Here is a 27,568-nt window from a genome sequence, read left to right on the forward strand (position 1 = left end):
CAGTATTTCCTAATAGATAATATACATTATACATTATAGGATTTTTAATTTTTTTTCTTTTTTACAACCACACCTGAGGCATATGGAAGCTCCCAGGCTAGGGGCTGAATCAGAGCTGCAACTGCCAGCCTACACCACAGCCACAGCAATGCCAGATCCTAGCCATATCTGCAACCTCTGCTGCAGCTTGCGCCAACACTGGATCCTTAACCCATTGACTGAGACCAGGGACTGAACCCACATCCTCACAGACATTATGTTGGGTTCTTAACCTGCTGAGCCACAACAGGAACTCCACATTAGTTTTAAATCTCAATTATAAGAGTGAGATAATTATGAAAACATGATACACCTTTTTCAAAATAACCTATCATTTTACCAAAACATCGCTTCCAAATTTAAGAGGCAAATAATAATTGAGAAATGTAGTAAAATGAAATATAATTATGAATGAGCAAAGACTACATCTAATCTTATATTCAAAATCCTCTCAACATTAAATATTGGGTATTCAATAAATATCTGACTAAACAAAGAAAAATAAATGGGTTTAAAATTATAATTACATAAAATTATAGTTATGAATATTTTTAAAGGATACATGATTTTGGCTAATACCAAAGTAGAAAAGTATAGCCACTAGAACTGGAAGAGAACCATGAGTTCAGCAGGCACATGAAATCGAATTAAAGCCAGGTGTCTCAAGTACTGTCACAGTAACATATTGAGGCTATACACTATAACCAATTTATTATAAATAGACGTTCCATAATAAATCAGATGGTCTCATGCCACAGTAAACAGTGGTAGTAAAAGAGAAGACAATGAGGAAGTCGCCTTGTGGTGCAAGAGGTTAAGGATCTGGTGTTGCTGCAATGGTGGCACAGGTTCAATCACTGGCCTGGGAAATTCCACATGCCACAAGAATGGCAAAAAAAAAAAAAAAAAAAAAAAAAAAAAAAAAAAAAGAGGAAGAGAGACAGAGAGAATAGAATGAAGACAGAATTTTTTATACCTGCTTTCTCAAGGTATGGCATTTACTGCTCCCTTTGACTGTATAGTCAAGGTAAATCTTTGTGTTATTGAGATGTTGGCCATCTGATTAACAGGTGAAATAGATCTATCCCCTGATATATATAAAAGTAAACTTGAGAGAGGACAAGATGGCAGAGGAGTAGGGAGACACGCTCGCCCTCCCCCACAAACACAACAAAAAAAGCACATCTACAGAATAAATGACTCGCACAGAACAGCAACCAATTGCTGGCAGAGGAACCTAAATTCCAATAACAGCAAGAAGTTCGTGACATTACTGGGCAGAACGGGAGAAAAGAGGAGAATGAGAGAAGGTGAATCCGAGCGGGACGGGTGCTCCCGAAAGGGAACTGGGGAGGAGAAAGGGATCCCGCACCCTGGAAAGTCACCTACACGGGGGAAAGATCAAATGAACCGGAGCAATCTCCAGATGCAGAGAAGAGTGTAGCAGTAAGTTGGAGTACGGAAAAGCCGATCAAGAACCGAACGGACCATCTGAACTACGGGCACAGTCACCAAAAATTGAGACGCCTGGGTGTGGGCTGGGCACCGAATCCTCAGCTCCAGAGGTTAGTCCCAGGGAAAGGGCCGGGGGACGCCTGGGTGGGGGCTGGGCACTGAGACCTCGCCTCTGAAGGTTAGTCAGCGAGAAAGGGCCGGGGGGCGGGGGGGGGGGCGGAAACTGCTTGGGCGGTCTAGAAACCATTTGACGGGGCAGAGACTGCCTGGGAGACTAGAAAACAAAGCTGTCGCAGAGGAAGGGAGCAATACTCCAGGGGCAGGGAAGTGGAAAGCCGCATCAGAGGGAACCTGGGAGAAGAGCCTGGTCTGCGCCCCTGCTGGGGAGGGGAGAGAAGAAGGGGTGGGTCCCCATAGAATACCCCCCACGCCACAGCAAGCTTACAGGCCCGCTAGCTAGCAGAAAGCTGTGCTTCCCAGTGCATCCCCTCCCCCCACCCCCACCACCCCCTATGCTCTCGCCGAACCTGGGGCTGCCTGCCATCCAGGAGGGCTGGCCTCAACAATTGCCTGAAGCCTACCACCGCAGGGGCTGTCCCTGCACAGGCCTGCTTGCCCTTTGGAGGGGCTACATTTCCGCAGAGCAGCACCAAACACCACCAGCCCCCGAGAAAAGGCCTGCAGTCCAGAAAAGCTAGAACAAGCCTAGCCAGGCCGTGAATAGATCTGCCTAACTCTCGGATGGTTTTTCTGAGTCAGGCTGCCCTGGGGAGGAGCCTCTTGGGTCTCCAACAGCCCTGCTACCCGCCCAAGCCCCCAGGGGGTGCCCCACTCCCACGGAATAGCTGCTCAGCACCACCAGCCCCCTGGAGGACCCCCTGCAGCCCAGAAAAGCTGCAACAAGCTTGTCCAGACTGTGAAAAGATCCGCCTACATTCGCAGGCCATCCTTCTGAGTTGGGCTGCCCTAGGGAAGAGCCTCTTAGGTTCTCAGTGACCCATATAGCTGCTCCAGCCCCCCAGGGGATGATGCACTCCTGAGGAACAGCTTCCCAACACCGCCAACTCCCTGCAAGAACCCCACAGCCTAAAAACACCAGAACAAACTGCCTGAACAAGTGAAACCTGCTACCATCGTGGTCTGGACCTCCCAGTCCTGTCTGCCCTCAGGAAGTCCTCCTTTGCTTCAAAGAAACACTGTTAGCTCCATCAACACTCCAGAAAAGCCATACTGCCTCAAAAAAGATTGACCAACAACGCCAACCCTCAGGAAATATTCCATGGCAGTGACAAGGCAAACACTGCCCGATAACAGAGAGTACAACTCCCTCAGAAAAAATAAAACAACAAGCAAGATGAAGAAGCTGAGAAACCACCTCCAGTCAAACCAACAGGAGAACTCACCTAAAACAGTCCACAATGAAACAGATCTCTGCAGTCAGACAGACCTGGAGTTCAAAAGAGAAATAGTGAAAATACTGAAGGAATTAAGAGAAGATATGAACAGTAATGCAGATACCCTCAGAAAGGAACTAGAAAATATAAGGAGGAGCCAAGAAAAACTAGAACATTCATTTGCAGAGATGCAAACTGAACTAGGGGCAGTAAAAACCAGAATGAATAATGCAGAAGAACGAATCAGTGATATGGAAGATAGAATAATGGAAATCACTCAATTCGGTCAACAGACAGAAAACTGAATCAAAAAACTGGAAAGCAATATAAGAGACCTATGGGATAATATAAAGTGGGCCAATCTACGCATAATAGGAATTCCAGAAGGAGTAGATAAAGATAAGGGGATGGAAAATATATTTGAAGAAATTATCGATGGAAACTTCCCAAATCTCAAGGACACTGGGTTCAAGATACAAGAAGCACAGAGGGCCCCAAACAAACTGAACCCAAACAGACCCACACCAAGGCACATCATAATAAAAATGGCAAAAGTTAGTGATAAAGAGAGGATCCTAAAGGCAGCAAGAGAAAAGCAGAATGTTACCTACAAGGGAACCCCCATAAGAATATCAGCTGATTTCTCTACAGAAACACTACAGGCCAGGAGGGAATGGCAAGAGATATTTAAAGTGCTCAAAGGAAAAAATATGCAACCTAGAATACTCTATCCAGCAAGAATATCATTTAAAATAGAAGGGGAAATAAAAATTTTTCCCAACAAACAATAACTTAAAGAATACAGGAGTTCCCGTCGTGGCGCAGTGGTTAACGAATCCGACTAGGAACCATGAGGTTGCGGGTTCGGTCCCTGCCCTTGCTCAGTGGGTTAACGATCCGGCGTTGCCGTGAGCTGTGGTGTAGGTTGCAGACGCGGCTCGGATCCCGAGTTGCTGTGGCTCTGGCGTAGGCCAGTGGCTACAGCTCCGATTCAACCCCTAGCCTGGGAACCTCCATGTGCCGTGGGAGCGGCCCAAGAAATAGCAACAACAACAACAACAACAACAACAAAAGACAAAAGACAAAAAAAAAAAAAAAAAAAGAATACAGCAACACAAAACCCAGGTTAAAGGAAATATTGAAAGGGCTTCTCTAAACCAAAAAGAAAGGAAGGAAAGGGAAGAAAAAAAAAAAAAAAAAAAAAAAAAAAGAAGAAGAGGAAGAACTAGGACTGAGGAAACCACAATCGGAGAGCAGTCACTCAAATAAGCCAGCATACAGATTTAATCATGAACATGCTTCAAAAAAAAAAAATAAAATTAAAAAGAAAAAAATAAAAAAGAGTCATCAAAACCATAAAATGTGGGCAAGGGATGTTAGGAAGTAAATAACCCTTTTTGTTTGTTTGTATGTTTCTCTTCTTAATTTTATTTTTTTGTCTTTTTTTTTATTTTTTTTTTGTCTTCTTAATTTTAATATAGTAATGAAGTGTTTGAACTTACAGGACCATCAGGCTAAAACACACAATTATGGGAAGGGGTTAGCATACTTAAAAAACACGGCAACCACAAGCCAAAACCAAATATTGCATTTGCAAAAAATGAAAAAAAAAAAAACACTCAAGCAGATAATAACAGGAGACCATCCAACCAAAAAAAAAAATAAAAAAAAATAAAGGAAGAATGGAGAACCATAGAATCAACTGGAACACGAGGTTCAAATGGCAATAAATAATCATCTATCAATTATCACCTTAAATGTCAATGCACTGAATGCCCCAATCAAAAGACACAGAGTGGCTGAGTGGATAAAAAGGCAAAAACCTTCAATATGCTGCCTACAAGAAACTCACCTTAGGACAAAAGATACATATAGATTGAAAGTGAAAGGGTGGGGGAAAATATTTCACGCCAATAGACATGACAGAAAAGCAGGAGTCGCAACGCTCATATCAGACAAAATAGACTTTAAAACAAAAGACATAAAGAAAGACAAAGAAGGACACTACTTAATGATTAAGGGATCCATCCAAGGAGAGGATGTTACTATCGTCAACATATATGCCCCAAATACAGGAGCACCCAGATACATACAACAAATATTAACAGACATAAAGGGAGATATTGATGAGAATACAATCATAGTAGGAGACCTTAATACCCCCCTCACATCAATGGACAGATCCTCTAGACAGAAAACCAATAAAGCAACAGAGATCCTAAAGGAAACAATAGAAACGTTAGACTTAATTGATATCTTCAGGACACTACATCCAAAAAAAGCAGAATACACATTCTTCTCAAATACCCATGGTACATTCTCAAGAATCGACCACATATTGGGACATAAAGCTAATCTCAATAAATTTAGGAGCATAGAAATTATCTCAAGTATCTTCTCTGACCACAATGCTATGAAATTAGAAACCGACCATGGGAAAAGGAAAGAGAAAAAGCCTACTACATGGAGACTAAACAACATGCTACTAAAAAACCAATGGGTCAATGAGGAAATCAAGAAGGAAATTAAAAACTACCTGGAAACAAATGATAATGAAGACACAACCTCTCAAAATCTATGGGATGCTGCGAAAGCAGTGCTTAGAGGGAAATTTATAGCAATACAGGCCTTTCTCAAAAAAGAAGAAAGATCCCAAATTGACAACTTAACCCTCCACCTAAATGAATTAGAAAAAGAAGAACAAAAAAGTCCTAAAGTCAGCAGAAGGAAGGAAATTATAAAGATCAAAGAAGAAATCAATAAAATAGAGACTCAAAAAACAATAGAGAAAATTAATAAAACCAAGAGCTGGTTCTTTGGAAAGGTAAACAAAATTGACAAACCTCTGGCCAGACTCTTCAAGAAGAGGAGAGAAAGGACCAAAATGAACAAAATTAGAAATAAAAAAGGAAAAATCACAACGGACACTGCAGAAATACGGAAAAACCATAAGAGAATACTATGAACAACTATACGGCAACAAGTTTGACAATCTGGAAGAAATGGACAATTTTCTAGAATCTTACAGCCTGCCAAAACTGAATCAAGTAGAAACAGACCAACTGAACAGACCGATCACTAGAAATGAAATTGAAGAGGTCATAAAATCACTCCCTACAAATAAAAGTCCAGGACCAGATGGCTTCACAGGTGAATTTTATCAAACATATAAAGAGGAATTGGTGCCCATTCTCCTTAAACTCTTTCAAAAGGTTGAAGAAGAAGGAATACTCCCAAAGACATTCTATGATGCCACCATCACCCTCATTCCAAAACCAGACAGAGATACCACCAAAAAAGAAAACTATTGGCCAATATCATTGATGAATATAGATGCAAAAATTCTCAACAAAATCTTAGCCAACCGAATCCAACAACATACCAAAAAAATTATACACCATGACCAGGTTGGGTTCATCCCAGGTTCACAAGGATGGTTCAGCATACCCAAATCAATCAGCATCATACACCACATTAATAAAAAAAAAAAGTCAAAAATCATATGATCATCTCAATGGACGCAGAAAAAGCATTTGACAAAGTCCAACATCCATTCACGATCAAGACCCTCGCCAAAGTGGGTATAGAGGGAACATTCCTGAATATAATCAAAGCCATTTATGAGAAACCCACAGCAAATATAATCCTCAATGGGGAAAAACTGAAAGCCTTCTCACTCAAATCTGGAACAAGACAGGGATGCCCACTCTCACCACTGCTCTTCAACATAGTTTTGGAAGTCCTAGCCACAGCAATTAGACAAACAAAAGAAATCAAAGGCATCCATATAGGAAGAGAAGAGATCAAACTGTCACTGTATGCAGATAACAGGATACTATACATAGAAAACCCTAAGGACTCAACCCCAAAACTCCTTGAACTGATTAATAAATTCAGCAAAGTAGCAAGATATAAGATTAACATTCAGAAGTCTGTCACATTTCTGTATACCAGCAATGAAATATTAGAAAAGGAATACAAAAATACGATACCTTTTAAAATCGCACCTCACAAAATCAAATACCTCAGAATACACCTGACCAAGGAGGTAAAGGACCTATATGCCGAGAACTATAAAACTTTAATCAAAGAAATCAAAGAAGATGTAAAGAAATGGAAAGATATTCCATGTTCCTGGATTGGGAAAACCAATATTGTAAAAATGGCCATACTACCCAAAGCCATCTACAGATTCAATGCAATCCCTATCAAATTACCCATGACATTTTTCACAGAACTAGAAAAAACAATCCAAACATTTATATGGAACCACAAAAGACCCAGAATTGCCAAAGCAATCCTGAGAAACAAAAACCAAGCAGGAGGCATAACTCTCCCAGACTTCAAGAAATATTACAAAGCCACAGTCATCAAAACAGTGTGGTACTGGTATCAAAACAGACAGACAGACCAATGGAACAGAATAGAGAACCTGGAAATAAACCCTGACGCCCATGGTCAATTAATCTTTGACAAGGGAGGCAAGAACATAAAATGGGAAAAAGAAAGTCTATTCAGCAAGCATTGCTGGGAAACCTGGACAGCTGCATGCAAAGCAATGAAACTAGAACACACCCTCACACCATGCACAAAAATAAACTCAAAATGGCTGAAAGACTTAAATATACGACAGGACACCATCAAACTCCTAGAAGAAAACATAGGCAAAACACTCTCTGACATCAACCTCATGAATATTTTCTCAGGTCAGTCTCCCAAAGCAATAGAAATTAGAGCAAAAATAAACCCATGGGACCTCATCAAACTGAAAAGCTTTTGTACAGCAAAGGAAACCAAAAAGAAAACAAAAAGACAACTTACAGAATGGGAGAAAACAGTTTCAAATGATGCAACTGACAAGGGCTTAATCTCTAGAATATATAAACAACTTATACAACCCAACAGCAAAAAAGCCACTCAATCAATGGAAAAATGGGCAAAAGACCTGAATAGACATTTCTCCAAAGAAGATACACAGATGGCCAACAAACACATGAAAAAATGCTCAACATTGCTGATTATAAGAGAAATGCAAATCAAAACTACCATGAGATATCACCTCACACCCGTCAGAATGGCCATCATTAATAAATCCACAAATAACAAGTGCTGGAGGGGCTGTGGAGAAAGGGAACCCTCCTGCACTGCTGGTGGGAATGTAAACTGGTACAGCCACTATGGAGAACAGTTTGGAGATACCTTAGAAATCTATACATAGAACTTCCATATGACCCCGCAATCCCACTCTTGGGCATCTATCCGGACAAAACTCTACTTAAAAGAGACACATGCACCTGCATGTTCATTGCAGCACTATTCACAATAGCCAGGACATGGAAACAACCCAAATGTCCATCAACAGATGATTGGATTCGGAAGAAGTGGTATATATACACAATGGAATACTACCCAGCCATAAAAAAGAATGACATAATGCCATTTGCAGCAACATGGATGGAACTAGAGAATCTCATCCTGAGTGAAATGAGCCAGAAAGACAAAGACAAATACCATGTGATATCACTTATAACTGGAATCTAATATCCAGCACAAATGAACATCTCCACAGAAAAGAAAATCATGGACTTGGAGAAGAGACTTGTGGCTGCCTGATGGGAGGGGGAGGGAGTGGGAGGGATTGGGAGCTTGGGGTTATCAGACACAACTTTGAATAGATTTACAAGGAGATCCTGCTGAGTAGCATTGAGAACTTTGTCTAGATACTCATGTTGCAACAGAAGAAAGGGTGGGGGAAAAAATATAATTGTAATGTATACATGTAAGGATAACCTGACCCCCTTGCTGTACAGTGGGAAAATAAAAAAAAAAAAAAAAGAAAAAGAAAAAAAAAAGTAAACTTTATAAAATAACTTTGGGAATTCCTGTATGGCTTAGTAATAACAAACCTGACTAATATCCATGAGGATGCAGCTTCAATCCCTGGCCTCGCTCAGTGAGTTAAGGATCCGGCATTGCCGTGAGCTGTGGTATAGGTTGCAGATGTGGCTCAGATATGGTACTGCTGTGACTGTGGCATAATCCAACAGCTGCAGCTCTGATTCAACCACTAGCCTAGGAATTTCCATATGCTGTAGGTGCGGCCCTAAAAAGTAAAAAAATAAAATAAAATAACTTTTGTTTTTAATTTAAATTTCCTCTTTTTTTGGCCCTACCCACAGCATGCAGAATTTCCTGGGTCATGGATCCAACCCAAGCCAGAGCAGTAACCCCAGGCATAGTAGTAACAATGTTGAGTCCTTAACCACCAGGCTACCAGGGAACTCCTAAATTTCCTCTTAAAATGATCAGAACCTATTTCACTCAGCCTCACAAGCTACAGATATTAAGCTTTGAAACTGCTGACATTTTTAGGACAAAGTACCATATTTTAATAACCTTTTCCTTAACCAAATGAACCAAACATAAAAACCTATAACATTCATAAATTTATACTCTGGGAGTTAGTTTTTTTGATAAAATATCTATAAAATATGTACATATAATATTTATAAATCTGTCTTGGATATCATATACCTGTGTAGATAAACGATGAAATAAATGAGGACCTAAATGTGATAAACTATATAAAGCCTTCGATAATAATAAAGCTTATTATATCTTTTTTTTGTTTGTTTTTTAGGGCCTCATATGTGGCATATGGAAGCTCCTAGGCTAAAGGTCGAATTAGACCTGTAGCTGCTGGCCTATGCCACAGCCACAGCAATACCAGATCTGAGCTGCATCTGTGACCTGGATCCTTAACCCACTGAGCAAGGCCAGGGATCAACCCACATCCTCATGGATACTAGTCGGGTTCATAACCTGCTGAGCCACAACAGGAACTACTATTATTTCTTATTCTTTATATTAGGGAACCACTGACTGAAACCACCTGACTTGGTCAGGCACAATAACCTCTTGCATGAGATGTTTCACATGGGAAGTCCCAATAGGAAACATAGTGCTGAGGTAGGACACTTAACTGGGGAGAATCTGGGAGGGCCCCAAAAGAAGAAGAAGAAGTCAGTCCATAACATGCCTTGCCGGCCTTCCAGAAACCCTCATGCTGGAATCCATCCTGACTAATAAATGTGCTCTGCCAGGAGGAACCCTGAATCAGACCAAATATGGGCATGAGCAGGATGACTAGCCAGAGACAATTTGGTAACCTTATTGCCATAAAACCTGAGACTATAAGCCACATGGCAGAGCAGTTCTCCTGGGTTCCCTTACCCTCCTGCTTGCAACTGGAGCACCCCTTTCCAATAAAGTTTTTCACTTTGTAAATACACGTTCCTCCTCAGACAATTCATTTGCAAGTGCTAGACAATAGCCCACTCTTGGGCTATTGAAGGGCTCCCCCTTCTGGCAGCATTTAGGTACCTAGGAGAATATTTTATATGTAGTAAATGATAAATATTTGCTAAGTAGTTTAATACCAGAGCAAAAACAACAACGAAAGGAATTTTTCAGGTAAGTACTTGTTTACTATGAATATGGAATTTTCTTTGTATAAAGGAAGATACTTCCAGCATACCCGTAATTTTTAAGACAGCACTTTACAGCAGCATAGAATGATAAATGGAAAAAAGAGATTCTTTTGTTTTTAAAATTATATTTATCTTTCAAATACCTATCCTTATATTTTAACATTCTATTATTCATCAAATATTTACTCTACATGCAGAGGTAACATGACAGTTATATTTGGTGTTACAGAATTTTGGTAAATTTAATTATCCTTGTTCCCAAGGAGATTAATACTGATAAGTTTACGGAACAAAATGTGCATAGTATGTGTATATACAAAATAGCTCATATTCCATGTCTGTACTGCCTTAGACAATAATTAAGGTTTAAAAAAGTCAATAAAGGATAATTATGTTAACTACTGCTATTGTCTGAATATTTGTATCCCTCCAAATGTTGAAGTCCTAACCATCAAAGGTAATGAACTGTATCAACAAGTCGGGCCTCTGGGAGGTGATTAGGTTATGAAGGTAAGCCCTCATGGGATTAATGCTCTTATAAAAGAGATCCTACAGAGCTCCTTAGCCCCTTCCACCAAGTGAGGATACAGTGAGAAGATAATGCTATGAACCAGTAAGAGGGCCTTCACCAGAACAGGACTAGTCTATTGCCTTGATCTTGGACTTCCCAGCCTCCAGAACTGTGAGCAATCAATTCCTGTTGTTTATAAGTTACCCAGTCTATGGTATTTTGTTATAGTGGCCTAAACTTACTAGGATAACGATATTACATCCACTTATTATCTCTGTAGGCATTATTGTTACTATCACATTTACTTATTACCCAAATCAAAGTTATTTGGCAGTTGATCTTTAACTAGAAGATATATATATATAATCTATGTTGATGATATAGATTACTAAAAATTAGTTATCAATTAATAATTGAATAATGAAAGAATGAAATGATATAAATAGCTCACTGAATAATAATGTGCCTTTCATTAGAGTAGGGCTTAAATCTCACAAATTAGTTAAAAAGCTCAGGTTAAAATTACAAATGGGACAGATGAAGATATTCTTAGATTTTAAACTCCTAGACATAGAAATTTTATTTTTTTGAATGAAGATAATAAATATATAAATGATACAATTTGTATTGCAGTCAACTTTTTTAAATAAAAAATGCAACAGAAAAACAATTAATAAACTTTGTAAAGAAATAAATGACTCAGAAGTTAAACTACAAGTCACTTATAAATCTGTTTGATTTCTAAATGGATAGTACTCACGCTTGTCTTTCAGTAAATATAACATCCATACTTTGCGTTTCTCGATCATTTTGAGCTTTAAGCTGAATTAAGAGTAACACAAAAGTTAGTAATAAAAATTACCATTAAGCTAAACTATTTCTTTAAAGGTTATTCTCATTATAAACTAAAGATTATTATAATAATCCTAATGCTACATTTCAAAGTTTTAAAAAATATATACTATTTGTTTCCTTTAACAAACCACAACACCAAATAAAAAGAAATGGTCTTTTTCACAGGCATTGTAATCTCACACAAAAAATATTCATTGTTTAGTTATCTGTCAAATAATGTAAACTTAATTTATATAAATCGAATTTCAATAATTTATTGGGCATTCAATGATTTATTAGTTATATATTAAATTTAGACCCAATGTAACTTTTATTCTTATATCATTCAGGATTTTACCTGAGTACTCTTAGTTGACTCAAAGAGTACTCAGCCTAGAATTTGTGTCTATCTCACACAAAGTTTCTACTTTTTACATTTGGCATTAAAAACACAGTTTTTAAATTGGGAATTCTCCTGTGTTCTAATGCTAAGAATAATTTCACTAAATTATTATGCTTTTAGAACCTCAACTTATTTTTTAAAATAATTCAGTGAATTTTATTATATTTATATTTGTACAACCATCATCACAACCTTATAGAACTTCAATTTATAAAAGTCATTTTATAAATCCTATGCTTTCATGAAGTAGTCTTGGTATAAATAAATCATAAGCTACTTAAGTTACAAGTTGCATGTTATTTTCTTACAAATGTTTATAATCAAAATAAGCTAGCTGCTATCATTTTTCTGTTTTCTACCAAATACTCTAAGAACATTGAACAAAAATTCTCATTCACCCATCAAAAGCAGTATTATGTCTCGCATCATATGATAACTATTCATTTTCTCCCTTTCTAATAAAACTCTCCATTGCGTACTCAGTTCCATTTGTGTAAATATTAAACCAGAAGTACTGCAAACTAATTTATATACAAGGGTATTTAGATGAGACTCCCTAACTAAAACTTAGTGAGAGACAAGTTGAAACACAGCATTGTAAAAAGACACTAAAGCATCAACTTGGGAGAGCCAACTAACAAGAAGAAATTCTAAAAGAGCAACTAAAGTAACTCAACTCTAACGGTAATATTTAGGATCAGGGTAATACCTACCTCTACGGTCCACTAGGTTTGATCAAATTATTTCTAGATATAAATTCTTTGTCTGAGAGGCTATGTAGCTCTATTGCTTACACTACAAGTTTTCTTACCATGTTGTAATCATTCATTACTTCTTCCATTTCAGTGTTGGTATTAAGTTTATCTACCAACTAAAAACAAAAGTACAAAAGAATTTTTAATAGTCTTCATATATTTTTTCTATAATCCATAATAGTCAATTTTATAAATAATGAGTAGTCATTTACGTATTAACACTCCAAACTATTTTACTTTTTCTCTTTTTTTTTTTTTTTTTGCCATTGGGATGACTATTTATTTATTTATTTTATTATTTCCCCAATACAATTTTTTTCTACTGTATATGGTGACCCAGTTACACGTACATGCATACATTCTTTTTTCTCCCATTACCATGCTCCATCACAAGTGACTAGACATAGTTCTCTAAGACTGAGCCACCCAAATAAGCATATACTATGTGCATTAGGGCAATCAATATACTATATTTTCAGGTGGAAAAGTAAGCAGTAATGAAATAACTACTCTTCCTGCAGACTGAACCTCAAAGAGCCTTGCCTGTTCTGAAAAGATGTCTGAGTTTATAAAGAAGGTCATCAAGAAGATAAAATTTGAGGGGAAGATCTCTTGTTCCCCCCCCCACCCCGCCTCCCTGGGGAGAGGAGTGTTAACAGATTTACAAATTTGCATCAGTGAAAATATAAAATGATTTTCTTGGTCTTCCAAAAATTAACAAAAAAATTAAATAAAAGCAAATCAATAGGGCAAGGCACAAAGAGAACACTAGTAAGCCTACTTCAAAAAGTCAGGCAAGGACAGCAACAGCAAACATGTTTTACCTATTTGCTTTATGCCAAACACTGTTCTGACCTTGTTATATGTATTATTTCACTTAATTAAGTGAAGCCAGCAAGTTGTGGAGTCAGAATTTTAATAGGCTACTAAAAGCAAACTACTTGAGTGTAATTGATTCTAAAACACTAAGTTTCATCACATTTTTCTTGTGATATATAAGATCTAATATTTATTGAGAACTTACTGTATGTTAGAAATCTAAGTGCTCTCCTTATATCAGATGTTAGCTCTTTAAAACTACAAACAGCATAATTTACATGTTAATGAATATTTTTATATTAACTAACTTAGCTAATGCATTCTAATATAACTAAAAAAATCTCTTTCAACATATGCACCCGCATGTTCATTGCAGCACTATTCACAATAGCCAGGACATGGAAACAACCCAAATGTCCATCAACAGATGATTGGATTCGGAAGAAGTGGTATATATACACAATGGAATACTACCCAGCCATAAAAAAGAATGACATAATGCCATTTGCAGCAACATGGATGGAACTAGAGAATCTCATCCTGAGTGAAATGAGCCAGAAAGACAAAGACAAATACCATGTGATATCACTTATAACTGGAATCTAATATCCAGCACAAATGAACATCTCCACAGAAAAGAAAATCATGGACTTGGAGAAGAGACTTGTGGCTGCCTGATGGGAGGGGGAGGGAGTGGGAGGGATTGGGAGCTTGGGGTTATCAGACACAACTTAGAATAGATTTACAAGGAGATCCTGCTGAGTAGCATTGAGAACTATGTCTAGATACTCATATTGCAACAGAACAAAGGGTGGGGGAAAAATGTATACATGTAGGAATAACTTGATCTCCATGATGTACAGCGGGAAAAAATTAAAAAAAAATTTTTAAATCTTTCATCTAATACCATTTCATATTTTATAAAAAAATCTATTTTTTATTTGGAACAGAATACCATTTACAAAAAACTGCATGGAGTATTACAGATTATGTAGTCCAACCAGTATGGGAATTACATATACTATAATCAGAGTTCATGAGTACAATATAACAATATCAAGTAGGTATATCATAATTTACCTAATCATTATGGTAGCATGTTTCTTATTTTGTGTAACACTATTTTCTTTTGGCTGTTGCCATGGCATGTGGAAGTTCTGAGGACCAGGGATCAAACCTGCACCAGAGCAATGACCCAAGCCATAGCAGTGACACATGCTAGATACTTAAGCTATTGAACCACCAGGAAACTACTGCGTAACACTATTTTTTAATTGGAGAAGGGAGATAAAATTTTGCAGTAAATCCAGAGACCACTGCTGCTTACAGTACCTACAGAATTAGAAGGAAGAAAATTCTGACACTAGAAATTTTCATGGGCCAAAGATTACCTCAACGATTGAGGCAGTAATCAACACTGCCAAAGGGATTATTTCTTCTGGAAGTCCATATTAGGATCATCCTTGGTGGAACAATATTTATGTTAGATACTCTACTCTGACAGAAGACAAACACTGTATTTTGGTTTGTTATTTTTTTAGCTGTGCTTGTGGCATATAGAAGTTTCTGAGCCAGGGAATGAACCCACGTCACAGCAGCGACCTGGGCCACTACAGTGACAACACCACATTACTTAACCTGCTGCACCACAGGGGAACTCCCACAAACACTGTATTATGAATGAAACATATGGATGAAGGTAAGTAATTACATTTCTAAAATTTCATGAGGACAACATTGCATAGGGAGAAAAATATTTGGAAAACGATCACATTGCTAGTACCTGATAAATTTTATCCACTTTAAAAATTATTACTTTAACACTGTTATGGGGAAAAAAAAGTCTGTGTGTCTCTGTATTTTTAATATAATGTATTTTTTTTAAAAAATGGAAGAATACATATCAATCTATTAAGACAAATTATTTCCGGGGAGGAAGTGAGGGAGAAAGCAAAGGGGCACTGCATATGGTTTCAACCTTTCTCAATAAGTATGTACTCATGTATTATTTGCTACTTAAAATCACATTTTTAAAGTAAAAAGCAATGAAAATATTTGAAAGAAATTCACTCAGAAAAGACTAAATACCATGTTGTAGTCTGCTAGTTGTCCTTGAAACTCTTTGATTTCAACAGCTAAAGTCTCAGCTCTGCAAACATAAAATATATACATGCATAAACACATGAAAGCAGATGAATGTTATTAATATTACGTATAACTAAAAATTTAGTATTAAACTCCTGAAACATATTACATTAAATGTTACTAATAATAAGAAAATACCTTGCATATTTTAACTGCAAAATTACTTACCTCTTTTCATATGACAAATATACTGAATTCTCTTGATTGTACATTTCTATTTCTTTTTGAAGTTTATTAATTTCTGTTGTAAGTTCACTTATTTTACTTCTAAGCGAAAAGAAATTAAAAAGTCAGCAAGACTTCCAATCCAGAAAAGTCTTTCTAGTCAAACAAAACAAACTTTTCATAAATGTACAATAATAAAAATGGTTTTGTAAAATTTCACTAAAAAAACAATTTAAGTTGCTTATTTGATTAAGGAGGAGGTACAAGATATATCCCAAATGATAAACTGATACAGATTCTCTACTCACTAAAAAAAGATGAAATAGTACCAGAATGGAAACCTGGTCAATCTGGTATAATCTACAGACAGAAGTAGATGCCTAATTGTCACCCTCACAGCTCTTGCTATCCTCTAGAACAAGGTTTCTCAAGTGTAGCACATTTAGTTAGGTCTTTGAATGATACTTTGGTGGGAAGTGGTAGGGTATACTGTGCACCACATGATGTTTAACAGGATCCCTGGTCTGGATGCCAGCAACATAGCCCCCAGTCCCAGTTATGACAACCAAAAATGTGTCTAAAAATTGCCAAATGTTCTTTGGGGGCCAAAATCGCTGCCAGTTGAGAACCAGTTCTAGAGTCAATTACACAAGTAGGTAAAACTATTTTTTAATACAGAAGCACAAATCCTGGAGAAGAGAGGCAACGAAATAATGAGAAATAGCCCTATCTCCCTTCCTTCTTTTAATTAAAAAGTGGCTGGATATTAAAAGACGTTATTCAACTGATGGTCTCACTATCTTTGTTACTGCTGTTAGCTTTGAGGACAGATGGGGAAAGCCTACCTTCTTTTATTGCCTTCTAGGAGTTTGAGAATCAAAAGGATTCAAGTAATTGAGCAACAAAAGAACTTAGAAGAAAACAGAGTTTGCAGGACACAATAGAAGGATGCATTAAATGGAATGCAAGTAAGAAAGAAAGCAGATATAGAGAATGGGTGAACAAGAAAATAAACTGGAAAAATGGAAATAAGACAGTAGGGTATATGAGAAAAGAAAAAGGTAGGTAGAAAAAAAGAAAAAAATCTTAATTTAGAGCTGCATACTTAGAGATGTATAACAAAGCTTATAAATGAAAACTATACCATATTTATAGCAACTGACAATGTATATTTATGTAAAACTGTACTATTTATTATAAAGTATATAGATTTTCCCATTCTTATTAGATGTATGATTAATATATTTCAGCTTAGTGAAAGAAGCATAAAAGATTATTCTTATTATTACATAAAAACAGTGAATCTAAATACATAGTTCATATACATTCAAATACATAAAATTTTAAATTTCAGCCCAATTGATTTATCATATTTTGTGATATTATCTATTTACAGCCAAATTAACCAGCAATCATGTTAGAATACAAAATAATTCTTAGAAATCAATAGACACCTAGTTATCTTAATAAGCCGTAGATAAAACTTCATGATCATGCATAGAAAAAAAGAGTATTTAACATACCGAAGAAGCCCAAGATAATAAGATTTGTCTAAAATTTGCCTCTGGGGACCTAAAAAAAAATTTTTAAGTATTAGTGTTCACTTTGAAAATGCCACCAAAATACCAAAGCTCAACCAGAACTATATGCTGTAATTCTCTGATAGCCTTCACAAACGCCCCAGTAAACCTGAAAATTAAGAAGCAATGAAATGGAAAACAAAACCAGTATCTTAGCATCATGACAGATGGAAGCTTGAATCAAGACCACAAGGATGGGACTAGAGATAGGGCTATTAAGCCAGGGGACTCGACAGGTTGGATCGACTGAATGGAAACCAGGACTAAGGAAGTCTAGAACAAGGTTAGTCAAGAAGAACTTTTTGCAACAATGGAAATATTTTACATCAGCACTGTTCAATGACTAGCTACACAGGAATATTGAAAACCTGAAGGGTGGTTGATGTTACTGGGAAGTAAATTTTTATTTTACCTAATTTTTTTTAGGGCCCCACCCACGGCATATGGAAGTTCCCAGGCTAGGGGTTGAATCAAAGCTCCAGCTGCCAGCCTGCACCACAGCTACAACAAATCAGGATCTGAGCAGCATCTGCAACCTACACCACAGCTCACAGCAGTGCAAGATCCTTAACCCACTGAGCGAGGTCAGGGATTGAACCTGTGTCCTCACCGATACTATCTGGGCTCATTACTGCTGAGCCACAGCAGGAACTCCTTACCTAATTTTATTTATTTATTTAGTTTTTATTTATTTATTTTTTGGTCTTTTTAGGCCCGTATCCACAGCATATGGAGGTTCCCAGGCAAGGAGTTGAATTGGAGCTGTAGCTTCTGGCCTACACCACAGCCATAGCAATGCCAGATCCGAGCCTCATCTGTGACCTACACCACAGCCACGGCAATGCTGGATTCTTAACCCTATGAGTGTGGCTAGGGATTGAACCTGTGTCCTCATGGATGCTAGTCAGATTCATTTTCTCTGAGCCACGACAGGAACTCCTCCTTACCTAACTTTAATTAATTTAAATTTAAATAGCTACATGTAGTTATTGGCTATCATAATGGACACGGCAGATTTAGATAAATTATAAATTTCTCAAAGTAGGCAAGAGATTATGATTTTTCATAATTTGTTTCAGAGACTTTTAGAAACATGAACTTAAATTTCAGTAGGGCTAAAAAAGAATTCCTAGGTTAAATGTCACAAACCTTGAGAGAGGTGAAGTGCCCTCAAAGCATGACAGAATAAGCTACAGAGTACTGACTATTCTACGATGAGAAGGAGAGTGTCTTAGAAAAGAAAACAAGGCACTGGAGCAGGTAAGAGCAAAAGGCATAGGAGATTATGGTGCGTGTTGGTTAACAATCAGAACTTTTTCACATGTTGGTAGAAAATGACTATCTTAAATGATATTGGTTCAGTTTTAAAGGAGAAATTACTACGTTTCTACCCTTAATGTCTGTAAGTAAGTAATATTAAACATATAAACATTTCTAGGAATATATTTTTAAAGACAAAACAACTACAAAATTTTTACTCAATTTCCTTCACAGTTTTGATAAAGCATTTCTAAATAATTAATTGGTTTTAAATATTTAGTGAGTGGGTGGTAGTACAATGCAAGTAAGAAAATTTAAGTCTCCTGAAAGGCATGATATACTATATTACAGCAGTTAGTGAGATATCTTATACCTAATTTTGTACCGGTAGAGTATCTTCATCCCTGATAAGACATTTGCAAATGCAGAAATAAAAACTCATTATAAAACAATTCACCATACTTTGACTTATATATAATACAGACCAACTTTCTCAACAACAACATATAGTGTTACTTATTATGTCTTTCTAAATACATACAGAGAAGCATAATTGAGATACATAAATCTATATGTTAACCTCACTTTCTTACTTAGCACTATAATGGAATATTATTACCAAAAGTGACACTTTTGACTCACTCTTCATAAGTAAGCAAATACCTTACTAGTGTCATTTTGACATGAAAATTTTAAAAAATTCAAAATATTTCTAGATGGTACTAGAAATCTAATTTTAACCCCTGAGCTTTTCTTCAAATTATTTCAAAATTTTTCAAGTTATAGTGAAATTCTATGTTCATAAAAATGAAGATTAAAATAGCTCATATATGTATATAACGCCCTAGTTTGCAATAAATTTTTACATCCATGCTCTTATTTAACCGTTACAACAATTTTGTGAAACAAGGAATAAGAATTAAGACAGTCTTTTTCACTCTAAAATTCTGATTTAGTAATATGATACTGTAATATTCTTATACAAAATATATTCATCTTCTTAAAATAGATACCTTTCATCCCAGTTTTCATTCCACTCAAACCTTGTTGCGTTACAGGACGATCAGCAACTTTGATCTGAGAAGACAGAACTCCTCCTATCCCTACAGGACCACCACGAGAGCCTGGTCTTGCTGTTCCAGGTGGTATCTAAATAATAAGATTTCAATTTTATTTTATTTTTTTTTAATGGAAAAGTTGATTCCCTCTTTTTTCCCCCTTTTTAGGGCCACACCTGAGGCATATATAAGCCCCAGGCTAGGGGCTGAACCAGAGCTGCAGAATACAAGCCTAAGCCACAGCCATAGCCATGTTATATCTGAGCCGCATCTGCGACCTATACCACAGCATGTGGCAACATCAGATCCTTAACCCACTGAGTGCAGCCAGGGATTGAACCTGCATCCTCATGGTCAGTATGTCGGTTTCTTAACCCACTGAGCCACAATGCAAACTCCAAGATTTCAATTTTAATACACTAAAAAAACACTGTGCCTCTAATATTGTTAAGACTGAGAAGAGAATATTTTTTAAAGATTTTATATAATTTGTAAAATTTTCCTCACATCTTAAAATGTCTGAACTACTACTAAATAAAATTACCATCTAAACTTCTATAAATATTAAATAACACATTTGCTAAATATTAAGATTCTGCGAGTTCCCGTCAGGGCTCAGTGGTAATGAAGCCGATTAGTATCCATGAGGATGTGGGTTCACTCCCTGGCCTCACTCAGTGGGTTAAGGATCTGGCGTTGCCATGAGCTGTAGGCTGCAGACATGGCTCGGATCCCAGGTTGCTGTGGCTGTGGCGCAGGCCAGCAGCTGCAGCTCCAGTTTGACCCCTAGCCTAGGAACTTCCATATGCTGTGAGTGTGGCCCTAAAAAGCAAAAACAAACAAAAAAAATTTAAGATTCTATGTTTAGACATTACTTATAATACTCCCAAAACTAAACGGAGCAAAATGTCCATGTATTTGTCCTTATTTAACCATAGAAAATGGTTATAATTCCATTTTTGTAAAATAAAGTCGAGTATTACATTAAAAAAATAGTAACTAACAATGTTTATCCCTATATAATCATATTATAATCACTTAATGTTATACTTTATATAATTCATATTTTCAAATTACCTTTAAAATCATAAAAATAAATTCTTTTTAAAAAAATAATGCAATTACATTTTTACATTTTATATATTAGCCATGTAAGTATTAAAAAACTTACATCATTCAACAAGTATTCATATTATTACTCTACATGATTCTCTACCCCAGGTCTGTTAAATCCAATCTAACATTAAACACCCTAAGGAGAGGTCAAAAGACTCCCTACTTGTCAGTTCACATAGTTATGTATAGGCACGGGAAGATATAAAAGACAACCTTTTGAGTTGTATAAATTGTTGTAAATTTTAGAGATTAAGCCCTTGTCAGTTGCATCGTTTGAAACTATTTTCTCCCATTCTCTAAATTGTCTTTTTGTTTTCTTTTTGGTTTCCTTTGCTGTGCAAAAGCTTGTCAGTTTGATTAGGTCCCAAGGGTTTATTATTGCTTTTATTTCTGTTGCTTTGGGAGACTGACCCGAGAAAACATTTGTAAGGTTGATGTCAGAGAACGTTTTGCCTATGTCCTCTTCCAAGAGTTTGATGGTGTCTTATCTTATAAGTCTTTCAGCCATTTTGAGTTTATTTTTGTGCACGGTGTGAGGGTGTGTTCTGTTTTATTGATTTGCATGCAGCTGTCCAGTTTTACCAATACTTGCTGAAAAGACTGTCTTTTTCCCATTTTTATGTTCTTGCCTCCTTTGTCAAAAATTAATTGACCATAGGTGTCTGGGTTTATTTATGGGTTCTCTATTCTGATCCATTGGTCTGTATGTCTCTTTTGGTACCAGTACCACACTGTCTTGATCACTGTGGCTTTGTAATAATGCCTGAAGTCTGGGAGAGTTATGCCTCCTGCTTGGTTTTTGTTTCTCAGGATTGCTTTGGCGATTCTGGGTCTTTTGTTGTTCCACATAAATGTTTGGAGTGTTTGTTCTAGTTCTGTGAAAAATGTCATGGGTAATTTGATAGGGATTGCATTGAATCTGCAGATTGCTTTAGGTGGTATGGTCATTTTTACAATATTAATTTTTCCAACCCAGGAGCAAGGAATATCTTTTCATTTCTTTGCATCCACTTTAATTTCCTTGATTAATGTTTTATAGTTCTCAGCATATAAGTCTTTCACCTCTTTGGTCAGGTTTAGTCCAAGGTATTTGATTTTGGGGGTGCAATTTTAAAAGGTATTGTATTTTTGTATGCCTTTTCTAATATTTCATTGTTAGTATACAGACATGTGACTGATTTCTGAATGTTAATCCTATATCCTGCTACTTTGATGAATTTGTTGATCAGTTCAAGTAGTTTTGGGGTCGAGTCCTTAGGGTTTTCTATAGATAGTATCATGTCATCTGCATACAATGACAGTTTTACCTTTTCTCTTCCTATCTGGATGCCTTTTATTTCTTTCGTTTGTCTGATTGCTGTGGCTAGGACTTCCAATACTATGTTGAATAACAGTGGTGAGAGTGGGCATCCTTGTCTTGTTCCAGATTTTAGTGGGAAGGTTTTCAGCTTTTCCCCACTGAATATTATATTTGCTGTGGGTTTATCATAAATGGCTTTTATTATGTTAAGGCATGTTCCCTCTATACCCACTTTGGTAAGAATTTTTATCATGAATGGATGTTGGACTTTGTCAAACTCTTTTTCTGCATCTATTGAGATGACCATGTAGTTTTTGACGTATCTTTTGTTAATGTGGTGTATGATATTGATTGATTTGTGTATGTTGAACCATTCTTGTGAACCTGGGATGAATCCCACCTGGTTGTGGTATATGATCTTTTTTATATGTTGTTGGATTCAGTTGGTGAAAATTTTGTTGAGAATTTTTGCATCTATATTCATCAAAGTTGAATAAAGTTTTCTTTTTTGGTGGCATCTTAGTCTGGTTTTGGAATTTGGGTGATGGTAGCATCACACAATGTCTTTGGGAGTGTTCCTTCTTCTAGTCAACAACCCAATTAAAAAAATGGGCAAAAGATGTGAAGAGACATTTCTCCAAGGAAGAGATACAGATGGCCAACAAGCACATGAAAAAATGCTTAACATCACTGATTATTAGAGAAATGCAAATCAACACTACCACGAGATACCACCTCACACCAGTCAGAATGTCCAGAACAAATGCTGGACAGAGTGTGGAGAAAAGGGAACCCTCCTGCACTGTTGGTGGGAATGTAACCTGGTACAACCACTATGGAAAACAGTATGGAGGTACCTTAGAAAACTATACATAGAACTACCATATGACCCAGCAATCCCACTCTTGGGCATTTATCCAGATAAAACTTTCCTTGAAAAAGACACAGGCACCCGCATGTTCATTGCAGCACTATTCACAATAGCCAAGACATGGAAACAACCTAAATGTCCATCGACAGATGAATGGATTAGGAAGATGTGGTGTATATACACAATGGAATACTACTCAGCCATAAACATAAAAAAGAATGAAAAAATGCCATTTGCAGCAACATGGATGGAACTAGAGACTCTCATACTAAGTGAAGTAAGTCAGAAAGAGAAAGACAAATACCATATGATAACACTTATATCTGGAATCTAATATATGGCACAAATGAAACTTTCCACAGAAAAGAAAATCATGGACTTGGAGAATAGACTTGTGGTTGCCAAGGGGGAGGGAGTGAGATGGACTGGGAGCTTGGGGTTAATAGATGCAGACTATTGCCTTTGGAATGGATAAGCAATGAGATCCTGCTGTGTAACACTGGGAACTATGTCTAGTCACTCATGATGGATCATGATAATGTGTGAAAAAAGAATGTATACATGTATGTGTAACTGGGTCACCATGCTGTACAGTAGAAAATTGACAGAACACTGTAAACCAACCATAATGGGAAAAAAAAAATCATTACATATAAAAAGATAAAAAATAAAACATGGAGGATAATGTGAGAAAAAGAAAAAATATATATATATATGTATGACTGGGTCACTTTTCTGTGCAGTAGAAGTTGACAGAACACTGTAAATCAACAGAAAAATAAAAATCATAAAAAAAGAAAAAAAAGACAACCTGAAACTGTTCCAAGATATCCTTCTTTTGCTTATTTTCCTTTCCTTATTTTCTTTTTCCCTACTCTCTACCAAAGAGTAAAGTGGTAGATTTAAATATGTAGTATAAATTTTAGATAGGGGCTAGATGCAGCCATTCTTTTTTTTTTTCTTTTTTGTCTTTTTTGCCATTTCTTGGGCTGCTTCTGCGGCATATGGAGGTTTCCAGGATAGGGGTCGAATCGGAGATGGAGCCGCGTCAGCTACCTACACCACAGCTCACGGCAACGCTGGATAGTTAACCTACTGAGCAAAGGCAGGCATTGAACCTCAACCTCATGGTTCTTAGTCGGATTCGTTAACCACTGTGCCACGACAGGAACTCCGATACAACCATTCTTATTGTTTTCAATTCTCTTATCAGGTAGCCTCTTCCTATCAGCTAACATAGATCTCAAGTAATTCTGAGAAGTACTTGGTAATTAACTTGAATATGTTGAATACGGGGGTAACAGTACCATATTCTAGAGAATACATTGTATACAGGAATACCGTAAACTACAAATTCAAATGAAATGAGTTCAGGGTTATCCTGAGTGATCTTCGGGAGAAAATGTTAAATCTTTCCTTGGGTAAACCTTATGAATAATTTCTTGCTTGGCTCTATGAAAGCATAATTATGATAGCTACTCCAAAACTATGCTACTTTTTAAAAAGTTTACTAATTGAAAGTATAGAGAAAAAAGCATAAATTAAAACTTCACACATTAAAAAGAATGGAGTGAATGTTTATAAATGCACACAGAAATATATTTGCATTGTTGAAAGAAAAGGGCAAGATATATAAGAACATATACATATAGCACTATCCTTATTTTGGAATATACTAAAACCACACAATCCTATATGCATGTGTGTCGGTGTTTATAAATGGACAGAAAAAAAGTCTAGAAGGTTACATGCCACATTTCAGAAAATGGTAATACCCGGGGTAGAAGAAGGGAACGCTGATTTTCCTTTGTATATTTTACAACAAGCATTAGTTTTAAAAACTGCCAAAACTATATAGTTAAAGCACCCAGCAAACAATAGGTGGCCAATAAATTTCAGATTCCTTTTATAAATATTTAGTTAATAGAAAAAATTCTTACTAAATTAATAGAAAAAGATATCCTAGTTCAGTACACATAAATGAATAAAAATCATTTAAGTATAAGTTGATGATGATGTTGATAATATTAGCTAAAACTCTAGAAAAATCTGAAAACTTTAAGAAAATTATTCCCTCCAAAATTTTCTGCTTTACTTATGAATTAAGCATAGGACCCAGCATTATCTCTACTTGCAATTCATCTACTGTCCAAACTTGAATACTTCATATACACCTTATGAGGTAGGCAAAACCATCTATTGTGAGCATCAGAGAAATTACTATGAATATTTTGGTGTATTCATTTCTTTCTATGTACATATAAATGTACATCTTTAATCTTAAATTGATACCATACTGCTTTTTTCATTTAATAATGTATTATAAAGATGTATTATTTCCTCACGTATTTAATTTTTTTTTTCTCTTTTTAGGGCCTCACATGTAGCATATGGAAGTTCCCAGGCTAGGGGTCAAATTGGAGCTGCAGCTGCTGGCATACACGCAGCCACAGCAACAGCTCATGTCAATGCTGGATCCTTAACCCACTGTGTGAGGCTAGGCATCGAACCCACATACTTATGGATACTAGTCAGGTTTGTAACCCACTAAGCCACAATGGGAACTCCAAAAATAATTTTTAATGATTACTTGCTAGCCTATTATAGGGATAGACATATCATAATGTATTAAGATTTACCTGTTACAAAGTCATTTAGGCTGTCTGAAATTTCCACTATTATAACTGTAATGAAGATGTAACAAATATCCTTACAGGACTTATTCTGCTTAGAATTACCAGTTTATAAAATTTACCAAATTTTTTTCTCCTAATGTGGTGTGTTTCTCCTACTGATTCATTTATTTATGATTCTATTATACATTAAGTTCTTAACATTTACTAGAGTGTGTAGGTTGCTATGGCAACCAGAACATTATTTTACTTATTACTTATATTTTTACATTAGAGTGCTGTACTTTTTCTTATTTTGCTTTTGTACTGTGCTAGGTAAATTTTAGAATAGTTTTATAAGGTGAATTTTAGAACCATATAATGATATTCCCTCCTCTACCCCCAAAGAAATCTCAAGGAATGTTGACTGATAGGGTTTACAGCCTTACTACAGAAACAGCTCTTACAAATAAGTGAACTTTCTTTTTCATTTAAGAGTCTGAACTCTATGTATGACACATACGTTGTAAATATTTTTTTGAGTTTGTTATTTTTCTTTTAACTTTTACATGGTGTTTTCAATTTTTGCAAATTCAAATGCATAACTATAAAAATACCTTCCTTTTCAGCACTTGATGTTTTCTGTCATTTTTACAAAGGCCTAGTTCACACCAAGTTTATACAAAAGACTTGCCTGTATTTTCCTCCAATATACTTATGCTTTCATTTTTTAAATATGAAGTTTCTAAAATATCTACAATTTTGTATGAGGGAGGGATTTGTCTTTTAAAAAACAAATGGTTGGAGTTTCCATCGTGGCTCAGGGGTTAACAAACCTGAGTAGTATCCATGAGGACACGAGTTTGATCCCTGACCTTGCTCAGTGGGTTGGGGATCTGGCATTGCTGTGAGCTGTGCTCTAGGTGGCAGATGCAGCTTGGATCCCACATTGCTATGGCTTCAGGGTAGGTCAGCGGCTATAGCTCCCAAGCACCCCTAGCCTGAGAAACTCCATATGCCACAGGTGTGTCTCTAAAAAGATTTAAAAAAAAAAAAAAAAAAAGGTTTATCAGGTATCTGAATGCACTATTGAAAACTCCATGCTTTACCAACTAATTTGAAACACCACCTTAATCATTAATTCAATTCTTACATGTCTGATTCTGTCTCTACCATTCTACTTGATTCTGGCACCAATACACTCTACCACTTAAATTACTTTAGCTTTAAAATAAAATTGAATATTAGCATGAGTATGCTTCTTCTTTTAACAATCTCTTTCAAACACTCTCTCAAGTTTATACTTCTAGATATTTTTGGAAAAAAAATACATATAATACCATGCTTATAGAACAAAGAAAAATAAAGAAGAACCTCTTCTTATAGACATGCTTTCCAATTTTTACCAGAATATATGCACACTAATTCAATAACTTGTTTTAAACTTACTCCAGTTGCCACTCGAATATTTCCTGATGAGGGTCGTATTCCAGAAGGAGGCCTTCCTGTCAGTCCAATGCCACCTCGTGAAACAGGGCGAGCTGCTGAAGGTTTGTGATTAGTGGCCATTGTTTGCTCACTTTAACCACTGTTTGGAAACAAGAATAGTTCAATTCTCTTTTGATATCTTGATATTGATAGCAAGATAGTAGTAACCACAAACCCTTCCTTCAAACATTTAATTCATAATGAGTTTTCTTGCAAACTGCCAGTTTAGGTACTACTATGTACAAAGTTAAGTCTGCTTTAATTCTGTTCAAA

The 27,568-nt window shown here is 36.3% G+C and overlaps 1 protein-coding gene across 3 annotated transcripts in view; it reads right to left on the reverse strand.

Moving 5' to 3' along the window:
* Nucleotides 1-27,568, reverse strand: part of IFT74 (intraflagellar transport 74) — an 89,383-nt gene that overhangs the window by 58,203 nt on the left and 3,612 nt on the right. For all 3 annotated transcript variants that reach the window (XM_013986009.2, XM_005654488.3, XM_001926143.5), the window contains exons 2-8: nt 27,257-27,395; nt 19,864-19,999; nt 17,534-17,582; nt 16,014-16,112; nt 15,789-15,849; nt 12,938-12,997; nt 11,650-11,711 (exon numbers count right to left, since the gene is read on the reverse strand). In XM_013986009.2, coding sequence (XP_013841463.1) covers nt 11,650-11,711; nt 12,938-12,997; nt 15,789-15,849; nt 16,014-16,112; nt 17,534-17,582; nt 19,864-19,999; nt 27,257-27,376 — 587 coding nt within the window. In that variant the 5' untranslated portion in view covers nt 27,377-27,395. The remainder of the gene's footprint in view (nt 1-11,649; nt 11,712-12,937; nt 12,998-15,788; nt 15,850-16,013; nt 16,113-17,533; nt 17,583-19,863; nt 20,000-27,256; nt 27,396-27,568) is intronic.

Source organism: Sus scrofa, chromosome 1 (genome assembly GCF_000003025.6).
Source record: "Sus scrofa isolate TJ Tabasco breed Duroc chromosome 1, Sscrofa11.1, whole genome shotgun sequence".
Taxonomy (NCBI): domain Eukaryota; kingdom Metazoa; phylum Chordata; class Mammalia; order Artiodactyla; family Suidae; genus Sus; species Sus scrofa.